The sequence below is a fragment of the Zophobas morio genome, unplaced genomic scaffold (genome assembly GCF_036711695.1).
Source record: "Zophobas morio isolate AGI-343-1 ecotype UQ-CSIRO unplaced genomic scaffold, CSIRO_AGI_Zmor_V1 ptg000870l, whole genome shotgun sequence".
NCBI lineage: Eukaryota > Metazoa > Arthropoda > Insecta > Coleoptera > Tenebrionidae > Zophobas > Zophobas morio.
Genome location: NW_026972972.1, coordinates 31,716 through 53,674, shown reverse-complemented (window position 1 = coordinate 53,674; position 21,959 = coordinate 31,716). Strand labels below are relative to the sequence as shown.

The following is a 21,959-nucleotide window of genomic DNA, read 5'->3' as shown; positions in this document are numbered from 1 at the left end:
TTATAATACATTTTAACCAATCAACTATTTATTTTTATATCATCCAATTACTTGTAAGTCACGTCCAAATGGGCTCCCCTCCAGCGCTTAGACAGCGCCGATACCAACTATTTTTACCATTCTTTTGTACTTAGCCGCCTGTTCAAGAGAACCGCGCTGCTGAGCCTTGGCTCATAGAAGAGTTAAAGACACTTTCTTTAAAATTAGAAAAAAAAAGTTTGCCTTTTCTCAGACTCGTTTGTTTCCCGCAGAAGCCCAATCTTTACGAGGAACTTATACGTATACACTTAGACTTTGGCTTTGTAGAAGATACCTGTAAGTTCCTCACGTGTTTTCTCAGCGTCTCTGAGCTAACCTGCGAAAAGTAAAGTACAAGTCGCCCGCCCTTTCTCTGCGCATCCTTGGCACATTTTCTTTGTAGGGTCTATGCCTCCTCGTCTTTCTTGGACTTAAGTAAAAAGACTGCTTGGTGGTGTAACGCACGTGGCACACCGGTCAGAGTTTACAGGTTTATTAGCGTTCTAGTCTAACTCTGGTGCTCTTTGCGTAAAGAATTGTTTATTTTCAAAGAAAGCTTTGAGCTCTCTTTTCTGGCCTTAATGCAAGCCGTTACCCGCTTATCAAACTCAAATGCATCTTTTAGAGAAACGTGTAACTTTCTCTTGCAGTTTTTTTAGTATATATATATATTAGTCCTGCAGTGGTTACGACTGGCTCGACCCGCTCTCAAATGAAACAAAGAGAGTAATTACTACTATTTAAGCGAGCCCTTTTCTTTTAAAATTATTATAGTTGATTCAATGCGCATTGCTTGGAATCTCTTGTATTCCATCATCTCTAACTTAATAAATATTTTTGTTGAACTATTTTATTACTTAAAACCCAAATTTTATGACTTCGGGGCTTTGCTAACTGTTATTGCTCGAGTGTTAATGTGTCATTAGTATAGTTCCGCTAAATACGACCAGCGCTTTACTTCGGTTCCCCGACTTGATTTAATTTTTAGAGAAATCCTTTTTAAAAAAAAATTTACTTAACTTTTGAGGGTAACAACGACTATGGTAAACTATTAGTTGTCATAGCGCTACGGTTACTCGCAACTTAACTTTCAGATAGTAAATTTCTACTTGCTAATTCAAGTTATAATGGAGGAGGAATACAAAGCTTAACCGAATTTAAGTTAGTTTACAGCTTGTAAATTGTTTAGCAATGCTTAGTAAGCCTTTTCTTTAAGAAGTAGTGCTTATTTTTTAACTAAAATAAACTACGTTGGCTGTTTTTCGAAAGTTTTTATACCTGTATGATTTGAGGCTAACAGTTGTAATGAAATCATAATATCTGAAAAAGATGTTACGAAAAATGTTGCTTGCAGGCACCGAGGTACCACCTTGAAACAAAAAAAAACGAACCCTAAATATAATTTAACCTGCATAATAGTTAAGTATTTATATCACCGTTAAACTTAACTGTGATTTCCCTTATAAATTTATAAAACAAGAGAGGGGAAAAGAGTCATTTACCCTTTTTTGGAGATTACACACAAATGGGGTCAAAGAAACTGTTGGTTTAAGACTATAGTTGAAGACCCAAACTCTAAAAGCAAAGTCGTCGACCTTAATAAACGGATGACTAGTCGTCTTTTAGCATAACAATTTACTAAAGAGCTAGAAGGAGCATTAGAAGCGATAGTGATGAAAGAGCGTTAAGGCTAGATACTTTAATAAGAATTTTCTTGGCGAGGTCAAAAATTTTACAAATGCAAAAGTTGAGAGTACCACAATGCAAGCGAAAGTACCGTGTTGTTTTTAAATTATGACTTTCTTTGTACAAGTAAAGTTACATCTGTAACTAACTTGGAATAAACCTAGAGTCCTCTTAAAATCAACAGAAACCCAAATAACGTTATTAATAGTGTAAAAAATTAATTTATTTTTATTTATATACAAAATATAAGTTATCTTACTACTTTACAGCTTCCTTACTTCAATAGCGGCGAAATTTAACCAATTTTTTTATTTAAATACTCTACTCACCCCCAGTTATCTAAAAAATCGTCAACATCACCATCCTCGTCGTGCATAACAGAGGCTCTTTTATCTAAAGCGTGTAGAATGGCTGCCAACGGATTTTCATCAGCTTTTAAAGTGGTTAAAGAGACACCTTCTGCAGGGAGCAGAGTCGCGTGTTGTTTTTTTAATTTTTTAGAGCCTTCTGTCAAATCTTCAGCGCTAAAACAAAGCTTTGGAAAAAGTTTATAAGACTGTTCTAAGGTTGACGGGGAAGGTGGAGCAGAAGGGTGAGATAACTTCAACGACAAGTCGGGAGTAACGGTTACCCCGCCGTTTTCCAGGTGATCTACCGGCTTAAGCAAAGTCCTAGACTCAAGAATCTTACTGGAATTAACTTGCTGGGCAGCAATAATTATTTTTTCCCCCTCTTCTTCCAATGTTTGCTCTCCCAATGTTTGCTTATGCGGCTCAAGAATCTTACTGGAATTAACTTGCTGAGCAGCAATAGTTAATTTTAACTTCTCTTCTTCCAATGCTTGTTTATGCTTAAAAGTCTCCTCCTTTAGCTTCTCCTCAAGTTCGTTCCGCTGCTTTACTAAACGCTCAGTTTCTTTACGAGCGAGTTCAATAAGCTCTTGGTGCTTCGCGAGTTGAACACGCTGAGTTTCTTCTAAAGATTTCTTTTGTTTTTCAAGCTCCTCTTGCAAAAGTTGAGTCTGCTTTAGAATTTCTAACTCCTTTTCAATCCTTTGTTGCTCTAGATAAGAATCTCTTTCTTGTAAAACTTTACTATTTTGTAGTTCCAACTCTTTCAGCTTTCTTTGATACTTGGCTGTTTCAATGTTAAGGCGATTAATAAGCCTTCTCCTTTCCAGATCAGTCACGATCTCAAGAGACTCCTTCGCAGGCACAGAACGGTTCCGGCCAACCGTTAAATCTTGCGAAGTGCTCGAGGTAAGAGATTTAGAAAGTGTCAAATTATCAACCGAAGGGACCCTTTTTGTACTTCAAAAAAAAAATAACCAAATCGAAAATAAAATCTACTTCAGATACGTTATTGGATAACTGGGTTTCGCTGGGAAGCTTAAGTTATGTAAAGCAGACTGGCTAGAGAATACAGAATTCTACAATATAAACGTGGAAATTAGTTATTTTTCACTGGCCCAGTGTAATAAAATTTACAGATCTCAAAGTTTTGGGAAAAGAAACTTCCTTCACAGACGCACCTTTATTCGTTTTATTGTTATTATCTAAGCAATTAACAAAGTAGAAATAATATTTTACTAATTATAATAAATATAATTATTAACTATGCTGTAAGCAAAAAAATTAAATTTAGTTAAGGATAATACAGAAGTAGTATGCCCACCGCATGTGTGCAGCTTTGAGTTAAGCTCAGCGGAAGGCGGGTTATTCTTTATTTTGTTTATAGTTTCTTTAAAATAAACATTATCAGATATATTTCTCAAAATGTCCATAAAAATTTGTTTAGTAAATATGTAACCTATTCGCTTTATAAAGTTGGAAACAGCGCCTCCCTTAAGAAACTGGAAACCCCTTATTTCTACTGTGCTGTCAAGAGGATTTTCAGGTTTAAAAGAAAAAAGAACATGTTTCTTTTTAGGGCTTTTAAGTTTTTTTAAAGTACAAGGAAGCCTAATGTGCCACAATATTTTGGCCTTCCATTAAAAATTAAAATATTCAAATAAATGTATATTTCAAAACTATAATTAAAAAGTATATAGAAAGTAACAGATTATAAGTATTTTTAATAAATAATAAAAATAAAGTATTCTTAGATAACATTAAAAAATATATATATATTTAAATTTCTGTCTTTACCTTCTCCGAAACAGCTGCAATTTTATACAAATTATTTTTTTTGTCTCTAACAAGACTAACGAAAACAGGAGAAGATTCAACATATTTTCCTTCAATAACGTAATACATAACGGCATTTAACTCGCAAACAAGTTCTAAACTTTATAAAAATAAATAAAATAATAAAAAAATAAAAAAGTAATAATATCACCTACCTAAAACTTTTCAAAGCAGCAGGAACAATTATAGCTTTTTCACAAGGCGATAACTCCATATCAAATATACAAAATAAGCGTATAAAGAATATAAATTCCCCAAACAATGTAGTATCCAAAAAAAAATTTAATAAATACAAGTTAATAAGAAAAAAAAAGGAGCTATATTCAATAGCAAATATCAAAATGCTGTTCTAATATTACATGTAAGACTCCTCTACTGTTTGGGAAAATTAAAAAAAGGCATGCTTACATGTTTGCTAATCTCGCTTACATATTACAGAAAGCAGCCATTCATAAAACTGCAAATTAACACGACATTTTTACCTTAAATTGCAAAAAAAAGGTTGCACATAAAACAATTTAAAGTTAATATAATTTAACTAAATTATAGTCTTAAAGCTAAATTTCTTTTTATTTATTTTACTTCCTGAAGTGGGATTTTTCTGTCCTTTGGCTTTTTTAATTTAGATGCCCACAAGTTTGCAATTCTTCCATTTGAGGAAAGTTATCAAATAACGCTTGTGAAATAACTTTGAAGGCGATGACCGACTTTTGCACAGTTAGCATTGCTTAATTCAGAATTTTAAAACATTCACCAAAGGTAAAACTATTATATGAAATCTTGAGCTTTAAAAAACTTAATGGATTTTGAAATCCCAAATTATTATATTAAAGTGCAAGTTATCATTTTGTAAACATTTATGGTCTTTTGGCTTGTTATGGGTCTTGCGTTATCTACATTATTAGGGGCCGCACACAACCCCTACTATCTTGTCCATTTTTTAGCATGAGGAAAATTCTTACATGGTAGTTTATATTATAAAGCGGAGGGTTACAATTAATAGCATGAAATGTTTTACAGAAAGTTTCTTTAGACCTTTTTTAATATGGAATTTTTTTGTATAATATTTTTTTTAATTATGATTTTTTTTTGGCATTTGTTAAAACATATTTAACACAACTTGTATATTTACGTCTTCACATTATGAAAACCTTACAATACCAGTAATTCACATGTGTAAAGTTACCTTCTGTAGAGTTCTGCTGTACGGTGTTTAAGTGCAATTTAAGCAATTTAGTATATTTATTGGTGTTCCTTGTTTACCTATAGTATCTTCTTATAATTATAGAAACTTTGTATTGGTATTTTACAAATTCTTTTTTTTTTTCTTTAAATTTAAACCAGACAACTTTCTTTTAAAATGCTAGTTAAAAATAAACGTTTGGAACCGTTAAGTTTAAGTTTTTCCTACATATCTTAAGCTAAAATTTCCCCTACCGCTCTCTTGTAGGACCAGCGCCCTTACACGCCTAGGTGTGAAACAGTCTTGACAGTCGTAAAAAAAAGAAAGGTAATATGGGTAACAGCTTTTTTACTTATTCAATAGGTATATAATATATGCATATTCGCACCATCTTTAAAAATCAGCTAAACTAAAAGGCAATTAAATATTAGTTCTTTTTAATAACCTTAGATTATTACAAAATTAGGATCCAATGAATTTACCCTACATTATGGTTTCTATATTATTTTGCTATAAACTTGAATGATTTATTTGTTTAAACTCTGTGAATTCGTCAGCGACTATTCCCGTAGTGGGATAATATGTTAATGAAATCAAACCTTTCTTAAAAATATTTTTAGCATAATGATAACGTAAGACTTGACAACTTTTTCCTATGTTGTGTGTTAACAACATGAATGACAAAGTTGGTTATAAATGTATATTTCAAAAGTTTTTGAAAAAATCCGACTTTTTATAAGAAATATTGGAACCTTTTAATAACCGTTAAATAAGATACCAACGAAATGTATTCTGCTTCCGCCATAGAAAGCGCAGCAACAGTTTGCCTTTTGCAAAATAGGGTTTTTTACTTTATTTATCAAAGTAGTGTAACAAATTAAGTACGTAAAACCATCATACCGGAATTGGGAGTCGTGGTAGCTTAGCGGTTAAGAGCTTTGACCCGACCCTCTTTTTCTGTCCTTGATGGTCGCTTATTTAATCTTGCCCTCGTAAATTCTGATATAGTGCGGCTCCTATTATCATGTCATGCTATGAAGCCAACGTTTAGGAAAAATTTAAGCTTAAATTTTTTCATCTTCTTTGCCTAAATTTTAGTATACTTAGTTATTCGCAGAGTACTGGTGTTGATCTGCAGCCGTTTGACCGGCATTAAAGCGAGTTAACTAATTAAATATAAGATTAAATAAAGGTAATTTTAATTGGTTTCTTTAATTCCACAATAGTCATGAAGCATTTGTAACTTTTAGCTTCCAGCATATTATACTTATTCTATTTTTTAGAAATAGCAGTCATCATCTTGGTAACATTGAATCTAATAAACGTACTCTTATCCATCTTCCAACAGTTAAAACAAAAAATCTTGTTAACTTTCTTGCCTTCCAAGACCCATTGGTTAAAACCTTTAAGGCAACTACGTATATCACTATAATAAACTTAAAATTACTATTGCGTTTAAAAAGTATGCATAGTTCAACGTGTAATTGTACTAAATTAGTCTATAAAAGTTTAAACCATAGATAATCGGCTAATATAGTTCCATAGAGAGACTAACAGCCACTTTCCTTCCAAATTCTTATTACCCATAAGATTACAATTTATTAAAAATTTAACCAATATTTTAACATCAAGATCAGCATTCACAGATGTGTTTTAAAATAGAGTTGCAACTGTTTTTTCCATATTGATGGGCTATAACTTTTAAATGTCGGGTAGTTTTATTAGTTACTACGGAGGTGTACGTAATCCACCCCATTTGTTTGTGAGAAACCTTTAAAACAAATACTACCTTTTTAATTCCCATCGATTTTAATCCTAAATGCCTTAATATTCTTCAAAGATATTTAGGAACACTATTTCAACTATCTTTGGCTACGAGGATGGCAAGCTCATGCTTCTATATCCTATGCTTTCTGCCTGAGAGCGAGACTTCACCATCACCCCCTGCGCATAATCTTACATTGATAACGCAGACAGTTTCTCAACAACAAAAAAAGCGATGGAATCCGACTTTACGTCCATTGTTAGTTATTTTGACGACGTATCTGTCGACCAATCTGGAGACCGCGAAGGGCTTGGAACTTATTTTTAATGTCTTTTAATTTTTAAACTCTTAATCATACATGAATAATGTTATGGAGTGCGGTGAGTGTACAAAAAAAATATTCGAGTAGTAGGACTTAATGCATTGCGAAGGTATAGATATCTTTGTTATCAGCGGAACACTTCCCCGAATGTACCGTTTAACATTTACAACTTTGCAACGTATCGCTAAGTTGTTGTATATACCAGTGGTGGAGGGTTAGGTAACCGGATGAAAGGAGGTATCCAACTGACTGATTTTTCAAAGCAGTTAGCTTCGTACTTATTTGTGTTTACGCATTTCTCTCAATGTTTATAAAACCTTTATACGCTAATTTAAAGCTACCCTAACAGTCATAATAATAATAAAAATATGTATCCAAGAACGCTTAAGGATTTATTTAGACCACAGCACTCTCTTAACTAGCAAACAACATGCTAGAGATTACCTCTACTTACAATGTAGTATTGTGCCGTCAAAGTAATCCTTACTGATATATATTTTTTTACTTAGTAGTGCACTGTGAGAATAATATTCCAGAGGTCTACACTGCTATATATGTTATGAAAATTTCGTAATTATACAAATTAGCAATAATTATCTTGGTTTTTCGCCTAACTTTCATTTTTATTTATTTATAAAATGTACTAACACTGTTTCTTAGCCTGTGTACCAATACTCAAAAAAAAGTGTAAAAGGTACATATTAATTCGTGATTGGTTAGATTTATAACAAAATAAATTCTGTCGTATTTCTTGTTTAAATAGTTAATATCTTTTAATTATAAACGTTATATTGTTCTGTTGTAAGATCATCTTCTTGTCAGAAATATCAGGAGAGGACTAACTCGCAATACCGTTATAGATGCCTGGCTGGGCTTGATGATCTTTTTTATAAAACATAAAATTTAAAAACACTTTGGTGGCTAGGAAAGTAACAGGCAGACAGACTCTACAGACTTAAGTTTTAAAAATTTATATTTTTATAAAACTATATTAAGTTTAATAACTAAAGAAAACTATACTTCAAAAACTTAAAAATTTTTTTTTTTATAATTGTCTGCCTCTTTAAGTCTGTAATTGCACGAAAGAATGAATACCCTTTCTATTCTCGTAGTGTTAAAAAGAAACTATTTCATTGCTTTGCACATACCCTAGAAAGGTTTGTTTTCAAGTTACTGTAACGTGTCAAGAAGAATAGACTTTCATACTATGAGAAAATCTAAAAATTTTTCAAGCGCGAACACAGAGTTAGTTAGGCTTCATTACGTACTTAAACTTTTCGTCGCCATCCTATTGTTATACCAGCGTATAAAATGTGTATCAATCTTATAACTTAATTGAATAGCATCATTCCTTTTAAATTATTTCATTAAGCAAGTTTATAAAGCTTTTTAGTGCTTTTCCACTACTTATTAGTGTCTAAAATCTTTATTATGGTCATATTACGCAATAAAGGCTTCAGGTAAGAATTAACCAAAGAGTAGAGTTAGTTAAACGTATCTTTAATAAACCGGGGGATTCGCTATAGAATTAACCCCGTCTCGTATCCTAGGCGCTGTACGAAACTATAGAGGTTTTTTTAAATTAAATCCTCGAACCTTTAAACTAAGCTTTTATTAACCATGGACTTTAATCTTCTACTCTCCTTTTTAAAATCAACGCCTAGTAAAAAACAATAGTCTAAGCTAAGTCCATAAGAAAATTATAGCCAACAGCCAGGGTATCCTATCGTAAACTTATAGAATTTTTACTGCACTAACGGATGAAAACGTATTTAAGGACTTTCATTAAGTTAAAGTTGCGGTGTTACTTTTACTTGATAGTGGAGGCCTTAGCTAGTATAAAGAATTCACAATTTACAGTCTTCACTTAAAATAGCAACATTTAAAACTTTAACTCTGGTTAATTAAGAGCATAAAATCATCTACTCCAGTTGATATAACCAGAGAAAAACTTGCTATATATACTCCCAAAGTCTAGGAAAAGAAGAGTTGATAGTCTTTATAGCCTGTAAAACTGATATTCAAAACTAGGTTTGATTAGAATTTTTACCTAATTTTGATATTATAGGGGTTATTGTTGAGTTCGTAATAAGATGGTGTAACTCACCGAAAGTTCACTTGATAGCCCATAATAATTGAAAAAAACTATTTTTTGCCTTAATTAACTGCTCCAAAAGTGCAATCCAAAAGTTGGGAATTAGACAGACAAGAAAGCTTTTTCCAGTCTTCAACTGCTCACAAAATCACTGTAGTTGGTAGAAAGATTAAGTAGGCCGACAGTGAATACATATAGTATACGAAGGATAAAAGCATTAGTAGAAGCGCAGTATAAGCTCCAAACTTTTCTCTGTTTAGTTAAAGTTTATGCTTTAGATAACAGTAAAAAAACTTTCAAGGTTGAAGACGTGTATAATAATAACCGTGAGTTTAAAGGGTAGAGAGCAGTCGAGGCCTCAAATTTTCCTCGATATATTTTAAAATATTTTACTAACTTCATTATCTTTTCTTGCTAATACTTAAAACTTTAAAAGCTCAGGTAAAACAAAACGATTAAAAGTAGCGCAGGCTGTAGGGCAAGGCAGTTCTGTTCTTACAGTAGGACGACCTACGGGCCTTTGTGTGTTATTTATTTAATACTTCAAGGTAATGGGCGTAATTCGCGTTGGTAGCAGAAAAAGCGAACTTGCTCTTGTCCAAACTAATAAAGTTATTGACTTGCTAAGTTTCACTATCCGGAGGTTTTAAATTCTTTCGCCTCATCTCATATTAAATATACTTACTTAATAATTAATTTTTTTAATTAAGAAAATATTCGAAGTAGTTACATATGATACCCTTGGAGATAAATTTAACAGTCTTCCCTTACCTTAAATAGGAGAAAAGTCATTGTTTACTAAAGGTTTTTCTTTTAATAGTTTATTATTTAATATAATTTTTATAATCTATATAAGAACTTGAACTGGCCCTGCAAAGAAGGGAAGTAGATCTTGTTGTTCATTCTTTAAAAGATCTTCCATCCAGTCTACCTGTAAAACTAAATTTTATTGTAGGCAGTTTTAAAATTTATTATAAGTAAGAAAAATTTAAGGATAGGAGCTATCTGCAAGCGCGATGATCCCCATGATTGCGTTTTATACCACCCCAAGTTTGGTAGTAACGCAACTCCCACCACCCTGAATAGTCTGCCGAAAAATTCCACTGTAGGTATAGAGAATTTTGGTCCTAGTAACTACTTCTAAGACAATTAATAGTTTAAATTTTTTTATTTTCTGTGTAGGTTCGAGTTCAATAAGGCGGATTTCCCAGTTAAAGCAATTATACCCTCAACTAATTTTTTTTTGGATATAAGAGGTTTTAAAATTATATTTATAAAAATACTTGAATATTCTTTCTACTACAAAGCAAGTTAATTCAAAGAAAATGTTAACACACGACTGAAAAATCTTTGTGAATGTGACAAGTACGATGCAATAATTTTAGCCAAAGGTACATATTTCATATTATTTCGCACACTTTATTAGGTCTATCTGCTGTAGCGGAGGTTGATCGAATGGGTTGGCAAGATCAGATTGGTCAGATTCCTGTACTACTTGCAGTTTTATGGCCTAGATCTTTATAATTTTTAAAAGCTTACTTAAATTAGAATGGCGATGAGTTCTTCTACGCAGTCGGTCAAGGCGCTCTCGCGGTTGAAATAAGAAGCGGTATGGTAAAATTAATTAATAGCGGGGCTGCCCCTTTAACTTTAAATAAATGATGATGCCACTGAGGGCTTGTGTCCGTCATTAATGACAGAGAAACAGAGCTTTGCTGTTTGGCGGAGCGCGCTTTGATGCTTCACGTTCAGGGAGGCTGCAGCATACCCACTGGTGTAAAAGGTGTAATTACTATCTGTGAACTCGCTTAAGACTATCTCTTTAGAGTACTATAAAAAAAGATTCGCAAGAAAGGCAGTCTGCCGTACTCGAGATTGCGTATTTTAGCGTTGAGGACAACCAGAGGGTGACTTACATGGCGACTTTCGCCATGCACACGAGGGAGGACGCGGAGAAGCTCGGTAGCATGCAATTCTTTTATGATAGCATTGTACTCACGCGCTCATGCAGGGCAGTACATCGCTCAGAAAATGTTAGAGGCTGGCGCCGACTCTCTTTTGCAGGCGGCCAGAATATGCAATAAAGAAAACACTGAAAACCTCGTTAGTTTATTAAAAAGTTCATCGCTATGCATGCGTTGAGTCCCAGAAAGCAAGTGCTAGACAGGTGGGCTTGAATGGTAATCCATCCCAATTTTACACCAGTTAAAAGTGGAATAGAGAACGCCAAAGCATTGTTGTTTTGTCTGCATTCAAGCATCAGTAGGTTTACTCGCCACCAGACTGACGTGTACGAAACTTACTGCGGACGTGCTTGACTCGCTTCATTGCCAGCAACGCATCGCCTTGTGCACATCTGAGATGAGTACGAGCGGTATTTCAGGAGAATGGAAAAGCCATGCACAGGGCCAATTATGCTAACACTGAAGAACCAAAATCCACTGGACGGGTACATCACGAGGCCACTGGTAGGGTCGAATGGTGTCCAGGCTCTGTACTTCATTACATTAGTGTGCAAAAGAGCATAGGAGAAGCTGAATAACACGCCTTTTTGTTTTATTTATCAGAAACACCTTCGAAGCATACTCCGTCTGAAAATGCAGCGGCTCGTCCATGGAGTCCTGCAAGTTGCGCGGGTCAGGCGTAAAGAAAGATCGATCTGAAAACTACGTGTGAGATGGGGTACCGCGCACAATATAGCCGTCAGTTCCATGGCGGGGAGCTCTTCCACAAACTCGGTGCTCTGCCGAAAGAAAAATTTAAAAAGCTCGGCAAGAAAAGATTAGAACAACTTTTAGCAAACACGAGGGCCTACGAAACCTTGAAGTGTAGCCGTGACTTGTGACTTGTTATTTGCTTGGTAGAACTTGCAAAGTCCCCTAAGAGGACCATCGGGAATGGCGGGGCTTTGGCAGTCATTGCCTGCAGCACCAATCATGTGCATGATGCTTGGCAAGTGAGACTCTTCCACTCCGGGGGTAGTAAGAAGACTGTTTCCGTGAATCCACCGAGTCTATAAATATAAGTTCTTCAGAAGCTGTAAGGTAGACCCAAAGCTAAATAAATCTGTACCTGCACAATCATCTGCAGCAACCCAACCAGTGAATGAGTAGAGACAAAATAGCCGCCGCTACTTGCAATATCGATCATCGCCTTGCATAAGTTAAAAAACGCTCAACAGAGCAAAAAGATTACGTGGGGCGGGCAAGTGCACCTAAAGCACTCGAAAGGTTTGATCCAGTACTGTTTTGGTATCGGTTTGGTAGTCAACCACGGGGAGCTCAAACCTTTCGAATCGAGCTTGCAGCAAAAGATTTGCCTTTGTGTGGGGGCTGCAGAGGAAAAAAAAGGTGTTAAGAAACTTACAAGCTTTTGCGCCCAAGCAGAGCTGGCCCGTCGTAGGAGCCCTTGCCAACTTTCCAAGGAAATACAGCCGCCAGCTGTGCGTTGAAATGATCCTCGTTGTGCCGGACGGGGACCTGAAAGCTATGATGACGGACTGCTTTACGAGACTAGCAGTGTTAGTATTTTGTACTTCGGCGAATTCACTGGCGTTACTCATGATTCTGAGTAGATCAGACTGCTACAAATTATCAGCGAGAGCCTTGGAAAGCATTCCCACTGTCGAGTGTTTTAAATAACAGAATGAAGCAATGGCGCCCAAAGTCGATGGAGTAATCGCTGAGAGTCTACTAAGAGAAGATAAAAGGTCATAGAAAAGTGAGAAAGTCGGAAAACTGACTGTCGTTCTCGTTAACCACGCAGCAGTCGGCCTCCTGTAGCGCTGCAATAGTGTTTTGAATAAGTTTCGATAAATAATTGTTTATATTTTTTTGGTCTGGTAATAACGAAATCTGAGCATATAAATTTGCTTTATATGGAAGCAAACTAGATATACCAACTCTCTCTAGCTCGTAGAAGCTGGGACTCTGCGTAAGTCTTCGGAAGAAATACGTTCAAGTTAATAACTCCACAGAAGACTGCTTGCTAAAGACGGACCCGGACACAATCTCTTCAAGAAAGACATGAGGCTAGCGTATGTGCCAGAAATAGCGCAAGAGGGTAGAAGGCACCCGCGTTCAGGTGGTCGGCCAACACATCGGCCAACTTCGTTCCATAGGAAACGGCTCATAAAAAAACTTTTTATAAAAGTTCTTTTTAGTATCGTGCACAAGAATTACGGCTTGGAAGGAGGAAATGTGCAGCGGCAACATCATGAGAGTAAAGGAAGAAAAGCACTCCGTTGCTGACTCGTCAAACTGGGGACGGCAGTCTCTACCCATCATCTGCAACACGTCGGCTACAGGAAATTCCTTGTATTTCTTCGTCTTGACATCGAAGAATTCGATGCCTTAAAAATAGCAGTGCAAACTCATTAAGAGGCATAAAAGCAAAACCAAGCAAGACTGCGTTGCCTTTGACAACCACCAAGTGCGCAGGCAGGTTGACGCCCCACGCTAGAGTTTGCTGTCGCCACTAAAACTAATACACATTGTGCACAAAATAATTCTTCGACTATCCTCCTATCGCTTGTTCGTTATAATTAGTGCCAATAAGTGCGCACCGACAACTAAATTGCCGGGTGAGACCTTCAACCAATCCCACATGGCGCAGGCCAACACCAAAACTGAGTGTGCCGCAATGTCGTATCCACGATGTTTTGAAGAAGACTTTCAAGCCGTTTTTCATTGATAGTCACTAGAAAGGATAAAGGTACTCAGAACTCCAGCGTAAAGGAGAGGAACTGCTGCTTTTATTAATACATAATTGTTTGGGGCGATCATCAGCGACTGAGAAAGAAAAAAAAAATCAGGTCCAACGCAGTTAGCCTGTACAAAGGAAAGTCAAAAACCCAAAGCAGCCAATAAGAATTGTAGGTCGCGTGGTCTGCCTGCTGAGGAAACGAAGACCAGGGTCGGTTGCACGTGAGAATGGGTCAGTATAGAAGAGTAAGTCGGGTGGTTTATCGTCGCCATGAGGGGGCAGCAATGCCTGCCTGGCATGACATGGAAAAAGACGAGTATTTCGGCTAGTCGGGTGGCTTTGCTCCTGGAAAACCCTCAATGTGGGCCTTAAAAAAGAAGTAATAATTAGAAAATATCCGAAAATAATGATTAAAACGCAAACTCAAGTGGGACAGGGCGAACAGAGGGACGGAAGTTGTAAAGCCCTCAGCACAATCAGTTACGCCAGGTAGTGAACGTCATGGAATAAAAAAAAACCTGGTGAATTTTTTACTCCCAGCCAGTGCGCCAAGTCGTGTGCATTGACCAAAGCAGTGGACAAGCCGACAAATCGGATCTGCAAGGTATATTATTATTGTTATTGTTATTAAAGTAAGGATAACCTTCCTATGCAGTTGAAAGCTTATATAGTTAAAGCGGGACACAATGATCTCAAGGACGGGGCCCCGCTCCTCCCCCAGCATGTGGTCTATGCATAACAAATATTTATCATTTCTCTAAAAAAGCTGCGCATGTGGCCTAGAAGAACCTCATCGGTGATGATTAAAGCAACTCTTTTTACATAAGAGCGACTATGCCAGCTGCGGCTGACACCGTCCCATTTTTCAGGGGTAGCCACGATCAAGTCTGCTCTTTCAATGGTCTACCATTTAGCTCTTGGACGCCGCAACTCTCTAAATTGGCAAATAAGATGTACCACCAGGTCGGGCGAAACATCTTCAGTAAGCTCTACTATAACTTTATTAGTGCATTTCACCAAGCGTTGGCTCCAATTGATTACTCTTTCTTTAACAAGTGCCTTTAGCGGAGCAATATAAACCGTCTGTTGGAAGTAATTATTGATACATTAGCCACTTCGTCGACCTCATGAGTGACCTTACACCGGGGCAGTTATTAAACCGGCGGAATAGGGCCAGCTCAGCAGCGACAGTTTTACTGGACCCGTTGGAGCACCTTAAGCTATGTCTCTTCAGTCTTTATTAGAAAAACCAATTAGATTCATACCAATAAGTGTTTTCATCCGAGTGATAAACAGTATGGAAAAACTGTGTTTGCAACTGAAGAATGTCATCAAAAGGTCAAAACGACTGAGCGTTCTTAATATACTTACTGGGTTAAAAAATTGGAGCTTATACACCGGCTGATAACGAATATTTTGTAAAGCCGATATGGAAAGTGGGCACAAGTCCAAAAGAGGGGTGTGAGCCTGGTACTGCAGCGGCAGCGGGCAAGGAAACAACGTCGATAGAGCCAATCATTCCGCGAAGTCCACTCCTTCGGTGCTTACCAAAAACAAAAACCGTAACTCGGGGGTCTCTTCCGAGTCATTAAGACACATTAATAAAAATATGGGCTAAACTTTAAACCATCAGTCTGTCAAGTTTGAGCTCCTCTTCTACCAGTGCGCCAAGCCATCTTTTTATATAATTTAATAAAACCTCCTATACTTTTAAGTTAAGTAATATCACTTCTCCGGACGGCTCTAACGTAGTACTGTGAGGAGAGATGCTCAAAGTGAGGGACAGTAAACATTACAAAACCGCAAAAGGACGACAACGATTCGGTAGGATAACAGTCGGAGCATAGTAACAGTGCAAACCTAACATTTGGGTGTCATATGGATTTTTTATAAATAGCAAAGTATTCCGTGTGGTGTAAGTGGTCGGTCGATGGATCCTCGACAGGGAGCCACCAGGATTCTACTAAAGCATGTGCTTAGTGATACGCACTTTCAAGACGCGGTGTACATCACATAACCCGACTGTGCCACGTGTCATTCCATTGAAAGCAAGGGGTTATGCGCAACCCCACCCGAAGAATCGTCCTGGTTATGGGCTTAACCACCAATATGTGTTAAAAAAAAAGAAAACGATATCACGAGTTTGATAAAATATTATACTTGAACGTACGACTTGATATTGGGGAGCGGAATATACGAGACATACTTTTTAAATTGGCCCTGACGACCGGAATTACCCAACAAGCGTAATTTGGCAAACCTGCTTGAACGTGCCTAAGAGGTGGCTCAAATCCTCAGACGTCTCGAATATATGAAAATGGTGGTTAATCAATTAAAAGAGCTTCGGGACACGCAAGAACACAAATAACCAATTCGTGCATGTGGGGAAGCGTGACCTTTTTGCTTTCAAGCTTATCTATAAGCTCATACTTTAGCTGCCCAAACTGCCTATTCGCGCGCACAGGCCAGTTATATTACAGGGGAGCAAAAAAAAAAAGGGAACATTTCAGCGGCGTCCCGAATGGCCATTGTTGTCAGTGCACGCACTTAGAAAGCTCTAAAGATTGTGTAGCGATAGACTGGTTTCTTCGAAGGCAGAGCTCAGAAATGACTCGCAGGATTCGCGAAGAGTTCTAGGTGTAAATAGGCACGTGAAAATGCACGTGGAAGTAGGGCAGTCCGACCTGAGCTATGTATGCGGTGTCTGACGCGAGCGAGAAGCCACTAATAGGCACTCTGCCTATGTAACACTGCAGTAGAGGTATTGACTTTACCATGATTGCTCTCCACACCTGAAGACCTCGAGCGTGAGTAGTCTGACTGCTGGCTGGAAGAAGGCGAACGTTGCCTCCGTCTGCCTCGATAACCGTCTCCTTCCTTAGTTCGTCCAGCTTCTCTTCTTCTTCACCGCGAAGCTGAAAAAGGAAACACAACATTTACACAAGCCACGTAGGAGTTACACACCGATAGAATGCACCTGTATATTGGCAAACTCAGTAAACCTAAAGACCGAGCCCGAGATCTCAGCCGTGTTCATGTGTTCTTTAAACAACTCGTTGAAGCGCTGCACGCATTTGTTAATGCACGTGTCCACTGACCAGTTAGAGAAGAAACAATAACGCTGGCGGCGCTGTTGTAAAAGTAGCTCTTTATCCTACCAAGATCCGCGAGGGAAGGAAACCCATTTTATTAGGAAAAGTTCACAACAGCAGAGAGGTTTCACTAATAAGAAGGTGACCCAGCTGTGTGAGGACTATAACGAACCATCCTTATATCGTCTAAAAGCTGAGCGGCGGTGCAAATACACTTCCTTTGAGGCTCCTTAAAGGTGGACGGGGCAGTTTACAAGTCTTATAATAAAGGAAAAGGTGGCTTACAGAGTAGAAGGGATTACGTCCCCCCTCGCCCCACGGGACGCCGTAATTCAAGGGGTTTTTTTTGAGCCGTAAATAGAGAAACGAGTAGCTAAGCCATTGCACGGCATCGTCCACCTACTCCCCCCCACAACAGGCGATCGTATGGATCCGTACAAGTAAACATAAGAGTGGCGGTAGGTTAACGATGGTCGGCGAGATTTTTAGTGATCTGACTTTCAATGGGCGCCTGGTAAAGAAAAAAAATGTTAGAAAGGATTTTGATATGAAAGCAAATAAGCAAACTTGAGTGGCCAGGGCAGTAATGTAGTGCGGTAACTTATTGGCGGGCGTCAGTATATAGACTTCTTCAAAACTATCAAACTGAGGCAGGCCTGCGCGTACAAATATTTGCTGCACGTCCAGCACTCTGCCGTGTCAAGCAATATTACCTAATGAACAGATCCATGTTAGCCACATATTTTACCCCAAGTCTCGAAAACCGCCTGTCCGCGAATCGTAGAGGCTAATTCCTGTTGAGCATTGCCATCAAGCCAATGGGCGCAGTTTGCAAGGTCATTACCTTTAATAATTACAGCATGCGCAGGAAGATTGACACCCCACGCTAGGGTGGCTGTGCAGCAGAGAACACGAATTTGGCTTTATGATAGGCTATCATTACTAAACTTGAGCGCTGGAGAATAGCAGAGTCAGACACCCTCAGAAAAAAGCCTCTCCACTAAGTTACGATCAGAACGGAGCGTACCTGCCACAAAAGTGGTAGAGCTACAGAGAAGTGGAAATAAAAAAAAAGTTAAATAGTTACCTGCATGATGTACGGCGACTCCACGTGGGCCAAAGTTCTGCAGTGTCCTATTGGAAGAATTGAGAAGTTTCCTGCTGAATGTGCTCAATTCAGGAGACGCAAAATCATCTAAACCAATGGTGGGTCATGATATGAGTGTAAGAAGAGCAGAGTTTGCCACCTCCCCTGCCAATATTTCGAGCTCTTTCCAGTAAAGCTTCAGCGGTCTTCAAGTGTCGTTTCGGGAATGGACAAAACCATCACCTGGTCGCCTGTTTACACATCTTTGAGATCCTAAGGTTTCTAGCAATAAGCGCGCTTCTTTATAAAAACTCAAGTTAGCACCTTCTTGAAGTAAACTTCATTCATATGGTCACTCACTTGAGTTGGTTGTTCCCTGTACCACGCAAAATAAATGGCTGTGGGTAAAAAGGAGCCAATAGAAGAAGAATAGGGTCGTACCTTGACCCTAACAAACGTTTGAGTCAGTGGCACTGGACGAAACCTGCCATCAAAAAAGGAGGCCTTTGAAAAAGTTAACGCGGAGAAACTGCGCCACATCCTATATATATATGAGTTTACTACACAGAGCAGCATCGCCGACAATCCCACGAGGCGGATCATTCTCTGGCTTGCTTTCACCTGTCGGAGTGTTCTCGCGACTAAACTCTTCACGTGTGGTGAGTTTCCGGAAATGGTGACCAGTGAAGTCTTATAAGGGCGCCTCTACGCCGGATCCTCTCTCGTCATGAAGAAGATGGATCTCATCAATGATTAGCAGTTGCACTTGTTTAAGCAGGCGCAAAGTGAGAAGAGGGTCGCACACAATAAGGCAGCGCACCATTCGGGATAGTTCAGTGTCTCCAACACACTCTCGCGTAATCACATCCCACTTTTCGGGGTTGGTTACGATCACCCACCGAATTAATAAATAAATAGCTGCAAGGAATAAGGGAACCCTCTTGAGCCCGCCGACATACCTGTGTATTTCTGACCTCAGTTCTTGAAAGCTGCATGTCACCTATTAACTCGCGAACAGCGACACCCAGCGGGCGTTAATTTCCGTCCAATATTCTGAGTCCTTTCAGAAGCCAGCGCCTTTTATGTAAGAAATGTCTTTAACCTCAAAAAAAAAAAGCGAAAAAAGAAAAAAACATACTTTCCTTGGCGCCACGTAAACTACTTTAAAAGTTTTAAGTTGGACAACTTCATTAACCTGTTAAGCGTATAGCAATTCGCTAAACGAAACGACCAAAAAAAAAGATAGAAAAAACCATATTTTTCTCTATCTCGCGCACAATGGCCATGAGAGCAATATTCGTTTTACCTGCGCCCGTGGGAACGCATATCAGCAAGTTCTCGTTACTGTAGTAAGCTTAACAAATAATGGTGTCAAGTAATCGAACACCAGAGAAACCACCCGACCTGCAGGGCAGACTATAGACTGAATTCTATTTAGTTTTTTGATTCCTTTTGAATACAAGTGGGGAAAGCGGAGAAAGAGCCTCGATGCTTATAGGGAATTCAAAGCCTTTTGGGGGTGTTTAAATAATAGTTGTGAAAAAAAGTGCGACGTCTTACTCCTGAAAAAAAATAATAATCCGCCGCAGGCGCGGGAATGGTTATGGACTCCTAAAGGTAAGTTTGTGCTCGTTCTGCATTGGCTGGTAAGCTCAGCTTAGAGCCTAAGAAACCACAGTGGATAAGGCGCCACATAACACGTGTTAAGGCAGTCAACTTCCAACATAGGCGGTCAACTCTGTCGCGTGGAGTCTCTCCTCATAAACGTGGTGATACTTGGATGTTTGGGGTCTTTGCCGCCTATTATGTTCTGATAATAATAATAATAGCTACAAAGCCTCATCAGAAAACTGCGTGTCTTGGCCCTCACCACTCGTGTACTTGAAGAGGTAGACCGCATTAAAACTATTATCCAATCTCAATGCAGCTTTGAGCTCGAAGTCGCCGTCTCCGGTTAGAGCAACTCCTTGCTTCTTTGTAGAGAAGAAAGAAGAGAGAATCGTTTAACGACCACATGATAAGCAAGCGCACATGCATCCTATTAGTTTTTTTAAAATGCTTCAGCATGAGATGCTCCCTGTTGCTTTTGATGGTCTTCATATATATAATTCTTAAATAAATATCTTTTTCAAAGAATTTCTGCTATATAAATTTTGACCCAAGACCTTAGTTAATATTTTTAAGCTCATAAGTAAAAATGGTATAGCCCGGAATGTGGAAGTTATAGAGGGAACTATACTGAAGTTTTCTCCGAGTCCGACCTATATTTTGAAAACCAAAGGTTAACTAATTTTTTTATAGTTTTAGGTTCATTTATATTCGTATATTGCCGGCTTCTCAGTGTTAACTTTAACAATAATAACTTAGGCGCCCATAGTTGTGCAAGTGTGCTTTTTAGAAAGATTATAAACTTCCTACTTTTTAATCATTTATCCTGGACGATGTGGTAACCTAAATTTTCTCTTAGTCTAGAATTAAACTTTTTAATTATCTTCTAACATAATAATAATTCTTCGCCGCTAACACCTTCAAAATATTTTATTACGAAATATTAAAAAGCTTAGTCTATAAACCATTTTCCTTGACCTGAAATAAAAATAGATTTGAGTATAGATATAAAAAGTGCTAAAAGTTTTTTTTAGGAAATAAATATAAATATTTTCGAGGCCCTGCAACCGCTTCCTTTTATCAAGACATAAAGTTGCATTTTTTTAAAAAGAGGTACATTAATTTCCTGTTAGTCCAAGCTGTAGAAGTACTACCGATAAAAACTGTAGTTCATGAGAAAAACGGCTCATAAGTTAGTGTAATGTAATCAGTACGAGTGATAATTTAAAATTTATTTAAAAAATACTAATATGTACAAAAATGAAGAATTAAAATATAAAGAGAAGAACAGTAAAATCTTGTTACAAAATTCTTGAGGATCGCTTTTAAAAAATTGATAGGAAAAATATGTGAGGTGATGTATTGGAAGAGTATAAGGGAAAAAGGCGGGGTTAAGGCTTATTATCTAGTCTTAATGGCCTGCTAATTTGGCTGAGTTACTAGCGAGAAGTGGAAACCTTACGTCATACAGTGGCTTGTATGGAAGATTCATACAATGTAAGATGTGTACGCAGTACTCCTTTCACTAGTTATGGACTTATATGCGTACTTTCATCGGACTAATACTCTTATAAAAGCCCGTCACTACTGTTTTTTTAATACATGGTTTATCTCTATAACCAATAGTTTCTTTTACTTTCAAAGGAAAATTTTCCTTCACCTCACCCAATATACCTCCTGAGCATAGTGAGCTCACCAAGAAATTACTTTATTTATTGAAAAAAAGGAAGTTAATAGTACATGCACGTCAGAAGATTTAAATTATGGAACTCATGCCGTGTTGACAGAGAAAAACTCCGAAGTTGTCAGTAATTCTAATTTTAGCTTTAAAGAGAACTCTGGCTACCTCAGCAATAATATAAATATTGCAAATATTATATATAAGTTGCGAAACGATGCCTAACTTTGTGCAGGTCATCAAAATGATGCACCTCCAAAGTACCTTTCAACTTTGTTGCAAGATAAATTGTCTCTAATAACCAAAAATCGCGGCCTGAATTGTTTAGGAGAGTGGAACAACTTGGCAGCTCCACTTCGAAAAAAGTCCGTTTTATAAACAAAACGAGAAATTGATTCCATCTATAGAAGATTTCAATGCTTATCTTTTTGTTGTTAATTTAAGGTGTCCCGAGTTGTCCTTTTGGTTTTTTAAACAACTTTTTATTCCCGAAAACGACCATCTGGTTATAAATGAAATTACCATCACTTTTATG

At 37.6% G+C, this 21,959-nt stretch overlaps 2 protein-coding genes and 1 pseudogene across 2 annotated transcripts; 1 reads left to right on the top strand and 2 right to left on the bottom strand.

Moving 5' to 3' along the window:
• Positions 1–1,350: 1,350 nt before the first annotated feature.
• On the bottom strand, positions 1,351–7,095 carry LOC135122096 (synaptonemal complex protein 1-like). The gene is made up of 7 exons (XM_064046330.1): positions 7,034–7,095; positions 3,514–3,635; positions 3,379–3,444; positions 3,192–3,259; positions 3,063–3,133; positions 2,034–3,014; positions 1,351–1,387 (listed from the first exon to the last, which is right to left on the bottom strand). Exons 1-7 carry the CDS (start codon positions 7,093–7,095, stop codon positions 1,351–1,353), a joined length of 1,407 nt encoding a protein of 468 aa, XP_063902400.1.
• A 3,615-nt stretch (positions 7,096–10,710) lies between these two features.
• On the top strand, positions 10,711–11,464 carry LOC135122095 (porphobilinogen deaminase-like). The gene is made up of 6 exons (XM_064046328.1): positions 10,711–10,743; positions 10,804–10,864; positions 10,931–11,040; positions 11,082–11,217; positions 11,267–11,358; positions 11,405–11,464. The coding sequence occupies exons 1-6, from the start codon at positions 10,711–10,713 to the stop codon at positions 11,462–11,464; spliced, it is 492 nt and encodes a 163-aa protein (XP_063902398.1).
• A 90-nt stretch (positions 11,465–11,554) lies between these two features.
• LOC135122094 (activating signal cointegrator 1 complex subunit 3-like) lies at positions 11,555–21,825 on the bottom strand (annotated as a pseudogene).
• Positions 21,826–21,959: the final 134 nt, after the last annotated feature.

Bases quoted from the DNA above. Each gene is read 5' to 3' on its own strand.
- LOC135122096 (XM_064046330.1), bottom strand. From the start codon at position 7,095: ATGGACGTAAAGTCGGATTCCATCGCTTTTTTTGTTGTTGAGAAACTG. The intron at 3,260-3,378 runs GTGGGCATACTA...TTAATTGCTTAG, and splicing joins CTCAAAGCTGCACACATGCG to ATAATAACAATAAAACGAAT. The intron at 3,134-3,191 runs GTAAATTTTATT...TTTATATTGTAG, and splicing joins TTCCCAAAACTTTGAGATCT to AATTCTGTATTCTCTAGCCA.
- LOC135122095 (XM_064046328.1), top strand. From the start codon at position 10,711: ATGGGTTGGCAAGATCAGATTGGTCAGATTCCT. The intron at 10,865-10,930 runs GTATGGTAAAAT...GATGCCACTGAG, and splicing joins CGCGGTTGAAATAAGAAGCG to GGCTTGTGTCCGTCATTAAT. The intron at 11,218-11,266 runs GTAGCATGCAAT...GCGCTCATGCAG, and splicing joins GGAGGACGCGGAGAAGCTCG to GGCAGTACATCGCTCAGAAA.